This window comes from Arachis ipaensis, chromosome B02 (genome assembly GCF_000816755.2).
Source record: "Arachis ipaensis cultivar K30076 chromosome B02, Araip1.1, whole genome shotgun sequence".
Taxonomy (NCBI): Eukaryota; Viridiplantae; Streptophyta; class Magnoliopsida; order Fabales; family Fabaceae; genus Arachis; species Arachis ipaensis.
Window position 1 is genome coordinate 10,891,502 of NC_029786.2, and position 6,366 is coordinate 10,897,867.

Genomic DNA, 6,366 nt, shown 5'->3' on the forward strand with positions numbered 1-6,366 from the left:
TGAAGCGATTTCAATTTAGAAGGATAGTATGGAAAAAACAAAAAAAAATTAAATAAGAGAAACTATAAAGTGGATTAATCAGATAAATTTTTAGAAATAAAATACTTGGTGATAATAAAATTTATTCTATTTTTGAATATCTTTTCTCTTAATTTTGAATATCTTTATTTTAATCTACCATGTCTTAATTATTCTATTTTTTTCTAGTAATTCTTATTTATTTTTAAATTCTTTGAATAAAATTTATTGTGAAATTGAGATTTTGAAAAAAATATTTTATATTGATTTAAGAAATATTCAGTGTCATTTGAATTAATATTAGTTAGAATCATTAGTGTAATTTTTTTTCTTAGCTCTTTAAATTATTGATATAAATTTTAGAAATGAAATAATGAAAATTGGCAATATATATATATATATATATATTTTGTTAGCATTGTTTTATGGTCACGCCAAAAGAGATATTAATTAAAATAATTTTGACAAAATGATCAATGCGGGTAAATATAAAATTCCAAATATCTATTTATAAAATGTTTAATTTGAATATAGTGGTAAGTGACAAACAAATAATTAGAAAATACATTATGTTAACCATATCTAGCTAAACCTTTATAGACAAGTGATACATAGATTTTTTATATCAATTTCAAATTATCGACAAAGGAATTTATATGTTGTCCATTAAATTTGATAAGATATTTAGTCGTCTTTCCAATAAAAAACTCAGAATTTATTTATTATTTTTTCTGTAATTAATTATATTCACCATAATTGTTTATAGTTTTAATTAATCTTTTTTATTATATTTATTTTCTTGACATAACAAAATTCAGAGACACCTTGATCTTGGCGATCACTTGGAACTGAAAGATTTATGGCTTAGTAAAGTGCATATCTCAGCTGAATCCTACTCCTCTGGTTTTAATTTGGAATGTCTGATGGTGAAAGGGTGTGATGAATTCTTTACAACCGCAATACTACCTTCTCATTTACTTCCCTTCCTCAATCGATTACAAGAGTTGGTGGTGCGGGGATGCAATTCTGTTGAGACCATATTTGAAGTCAAAGATACACCATCAGATATTGTTATTCCTTTGAAGACATTGGCTTTGAAGAAACTTCCAAATCTGAGGCATGTTTGGAACAAGGATTCTGAAGAAAAGCTTAGTCTTCCAGACCTGGAGGTTATTATTGTTGATGAATGTGCGAGTATAAAATCGGTGTTTTCAGAATCAGTTGGCAAGGGTAACATACAACGGTTAAAAGTGGAGAATTGTGCAGAGTTAGTTGAAATTGTTGCTGGAGATGATGTAGCCAAACAGATTAGCATCTTCTCCACGCTATCTTGTCTGAAGATGGTGAATTTGCCAAATTTGAAGTGTCCATTACTATCGCAGTTGCTACCTTTTCTTCATAAATTAGAAGAGTTGATGGTTGAAAAATGTGGTTCCTTGAAAACTATATTTGATGTGAAAGATGCCCCAACAAATGAACAAGATACAAACATGATTATTGTTATTCCTTTGAAGAAATTGACTTTGGAGAAACTTCCAACTTTGAGCCATGTTTGGAAAGGAAAGCTCAGTCTTCCAAAATTGGAGGAGGTTATTATTGATGAATGTGCAAGCTTAAAATCCTTGTGTCCAGAATCAGTTAACATACAAAGGTTAGAAGTGAAGAATTGTGAGAAGGTAGTTGAAATTGTTACAAGAAATGAACTAGCCAAAGAAGATGCAGATAAACAGGTTAATATCTTCTCCAAACTATCTTGTCTGAAGCTGTGGAATTTGCCAAATCTGAGCTACATTTATCATGAAATGGAAGACTCTGAATTTTCATTATCAAATGCATTACTACCATGGCATATGCTACCTTCCCTTCATAGATTGGAAGAGTTGGTGGTTGGGAATTGTGATTCTTTTGAGACAATATTTGATGTGAAAGATGCTCCAACAAATAATGTGAAAGATACTGCTATAGATATTCCATTGAAGAAATTGACTTTGGAGCATCTGCCAACTCTAAGCCATATTTGGAACAATGATCCTAAAGGAAGTAGTCTCAGCTTTCTATGTCTGGAGGAAGTGGTTGTGAATGGATGTAAAAGCCTCACAAGCTTGTTGCCAGCATCATTGCCCATGTCTAACATGAAAAAAATAGATGTGAAAAACTGTGAGGAATTGGTTGAAATTGTTACAAAAGATGAAGCAGACAATGAAGAAACAAATAAGGAGCTTATTATGTTCCCTGAGCTAACCTCATTGACTCTGCACAATTTGCCAAATCTTACATACATTTATGCTGGAATGCAAATTCTAAATTTACGGAGTTAAGAGAGTTGGATATTTCTCATTGTAAATTTACAACAGATTCCACTGCAAAGGTACGAAAGCTCTTGCCTTAAAAATATTCGTAACTTTCTAATCTTGTTAGCTTTATATATGATATACTTATTTCTCCGTAGAATATGTACTTTTGAGGAAAGTGCATTTTATTTTATCACAATAAGCAACTCATTCTTATTTTGTTTGTTAATAACTTAATATATCTCTCGCGCACCAATCCAAGCCTTTTAAATCATTCATAATGAGCCAAATGCATGTATCTAATATGAGAAGCTACCCACCATTAGAAAATATGAGCAGCTTTTGCCATTTCTGATCTCTTGTATAGCTTATATGCACATCTAAGATATATATATTTCTGCATGCTTCATTTATTTGATTTTATTTGGAATACTGTACGCATTTTGCAGCAATTAAAAAATGGAGAAGGTAAATTATGTTGACATGTCATGATGGCCATGTGTTGTCCTTCTTATTAACTTTGAATCCGATGGAGCAGGTTGTTACCCCTCACTTACAGCGATTGTCAATAGACATGGAAGGTGTGATGATGCTTGACAAAGGAGTGCTTCATTTGGACCCCGAAAACATAAAATATCTGAGATTGCAGGGCTTTAATGATATTGATGACTCAGATGCCACATCTGCCTTTAATTTCTTCCCAAAGAAGGTGCCACTTCCCAATATTCAGATGCTTGGGGTGGCCGACAGTGCTTTCAAGGAGATATTTCCCTCAAAAAAGCCTGAGAATATTCATTCGCAGCTGCTTGCTCAAGAATTGGAACTGAGGAATCTGCACAAGCTTGAATCTATTGGGTTAGACCACACCTGGGTAACCTTCTCTAATCTCACATGGCTCAAAGTTGAGGGTTGTGCATCTTTGAAGTATTTGTTCACTTCTTCAGCCGCCAAATGTCTTGTTCAACTTGAACAGTTGCACATATCCAACTGTGAAGCACTCGAAAGTTTAATGGTGGATTATCAACCACATGATGGTGATCATGATGTCATCATATTCCAACAGCTTGAGAAACTGTCTCTTAGCCAGATACCAAAACTTGAGAGCTTCTACAAAGGAAACTCAACTTTGAATTTCCCATCTCTGAAGAAAGTGAAGTTCACTGAATGCAACAGATTGGAGTACATGTTCACATTCTTAACTGCCAAAAGCTTGGAAAATTTGCATAAGATGAAGATTTCCAAATGTGAGTCATTGGAAACAGTAGTATTGACAACACAAGAGGAAGACAAACCACAAGAAGATCTCACATTCTCAGACCTCGAATATCTGACTCTTAGTGAATTGCCAAAACTTGAAAGTTTTTTCACCGGAAACTCATCAACTTTGAATTTCCCAAGGTATAGGTTTGAAGTTTGCATCAGTCAATGCGAGAGCATGAAAACTTTCTCACACGGTCACGTCGAAGCACCTATCTTAGGGAAGGTGGAGATAGATGGAGTTCGTTGCTCAAACGAGAATCCTCTAAACACTACAGTTAGTCAACAATTTGAGAATCGATCGAATAAAGCAGCATTGATGAGTTAATTAGTACAATCATAATTTAACATGTAAGTTATTCTCTATCTTCTCAATTTGCATCTTCTTTGACTTTTTCATGTTATACACTGCACCAAAACAATGGAGGAAGTTTCTGTTTTGAAATGTCATTTAATTTGCTTCCTTCATATTCGATTATATAATATTTTTGACATTGCTTATTTTATTATCCAATGCTTGTCCTTTCTGAGAATTTTAAAAAGAACAGTACAGTTAATTTGTCTCGAGTTAACTAGCCCTTGTATACAAATTCTTGCAGGAAATCTGTTGCTTGCTGAGAGAAGCTTATTTTCAAGGCATGCATTTGTTACCAGTTAGCCTTGCAAAACTAGTAGTCTAATCAAGGAGTAATGGACGAATAAATAAGGATGGTTAGTAAGATTTTTCTTTTTATTTTAAAAAATAAATAAAGTTGGAAATGGTTATGGTTTCATTGTGTATGGATACAATCTCATGATTATGACAAATTGACCACTAAAATTATTAGGCCAAGTAACCAATTCGCTAGAAAAAACACAAGTTAATTTGACGCAGTTACATATTTCTTTTTGCTACAGGAAAGTCTTACTATAATAAGTTTGGATAACAATCATTCAACTCAAATCATAAAGAATGTTGCTTTTTTTCAATCTTGTAACTTTTTGAACTTTAGTCAATATTATCTAACACAATTTTTTGTGAAATTTATTTTCTAGGTTCTATGGGACACCAAATGCAGGAGGAGAATATAAGTAGATCCCATCAAAGCAACAAATATTCATTTCTGTTTGAGTGTGGTGTGTTGTGCATGATATAAATAAATCCCCTGTATTATTATGCAGGAAGAAGTGTATGATTATTTTTTAACTTTTAACTGACAAAGTTATAAGCTTAGTGTGTTTTATGAATAAATTATATTTTAGATTTTTATACAATATATAAAGTGTGTGTGGTTAAGTTATTGAGAGCATTAGTGCACTTTCATGTATGAAAGTAGATTGTAATAATTTTACAATATTGAAGGAGTGTGTGGTTTGTGTTCTAAGAACCGAATTAAAAATGGCATGTAGATATATTTTTTATTTCTACATAACACCATTTTAATGCATAACTTTGACCTTATGTTACTATAAAAATTCAAGTTGTGTATGTCTTTACTTGTAAATAGCGTATTGCTATGGTAACTATGACATATATATTTTCTTTTTAAAAAATTGTGATGGTTGAATAAGATTGCATTAGTTACAAATATACTGCTAGCAAATAATAGAGATGAGTGTCTCGGGAAGATTAATTGGATATAATTATTTCATGCAACTTTTTCGTAATAGTGCAATATGTTTCCTTTACAAGATTTAAGATCAGAGGTATCATCAACTCTATCACAACATGAACAAACTTTTGAATGCAATCTTGAGCAATAAGAAAGGAAGTCAACTACAAATAAAAATAGAAAATCATAATACCGCAAGCAGATAAATGCCAAGAGCAAGAAGATCTTCTAATGTTGTTGGTAGCAGATATGTCAATAAAAGCAGATAAACCAGCCACACCCACACCACCGAAACTCGATAGAAACTAATATTAAAAAAATGTTCAGATATATTGACAATATCATAACTAAATTTAAGTAACAATAAGTAAACAAATAAATAATGATGTCAAATACAAAAAGAAAACAATAAAGAAAACTTTTGTTACTTAAGAAGATTCACATGAGATGGGATTCACAATAGTGCAAAGCTTGCAAGGATCAACACGCACAACATAGTGCGGTATTGCAAAAACACTAAACGAAAAAATAAGTAAAAAATGACGCAGCAACATAGATGATCAAGTACCAGAATTGACTTCCTGGCTCCTTGCAAATTCCATGAGACAAAAATGGGTATCTTCACCTTCTCACACACAGAATTGACTTCCTGGCTAAGATCTTTCGGATCATCATTATCATATATAAGAAAATCAGCACCTTCGGATTTAGTTGCATTTACTGCAGCATCTATTGTTTGGACAATCCTAGCTACCAACGGAAGTACCACCGATTCAGATTTCAAATCCAACATAGTATTTCTAGCAACAACAGCGTCGTTGGTGTAATTTATGCTAACAAAATAAATAGAATTTAAATTATGCAAATATCACAAATCAGAATAGGTCAATGATAAGGCTATTTACATGTAAATCGAATGAAATTATTTATTATTTTACTGTAAAAAAGTTTAATTATATTTTTTATGTTAGATTTGATTATTCTAATAATTGATTATTAATTAAAATATTAGATAAATTAATATAAAATTTGAATTCTATATATAATATTAAATTTAAGCATTCTTTCTTATTTTCATAATCTTTTATCTACTTATTATAGGTAGTCAATAAGTTGAAGTCCATGCAAATTTAGTCGAGGCATGTAAGTTTTTCATCTAGCTACGACTTTCGAAGGGATGATTTGAAAGAGCTTCACTTATCTGGCTT

The 6,366-nt window shown here is 31.7% G+C and overlaps 1 protein-coding gene across 1 annotated transcript in view; it reads left to right on the top strand.

Moving 5' to 3' along the window:
• LOC110269170 overlaps positions 1-4,961 on the top strand; it is a 6,389-nt gene extending 1,428 nt beyond the window's left edge. The window contains exons 2-5 of the mRNA XM_021116843.1: positions 837-2,186; positions 2,333-2,386; positions 2,848-3,917; positions 4,602-4,961. Of these exons, the coding sequence (XP_020972502.1) occupies positions 837-2,186; positions 2,333-2,386; positions 2,848-3,894 (2,451 nt within the window). The 3' untranslated portion in view covers positions 3,895-3,917; positions 4,602-4,961. The remainder of the gene's footprint in view (positions 1-836; positions 2,187-2,332; positions 2,387-2,847; positions 3,918-4,601) is intronic.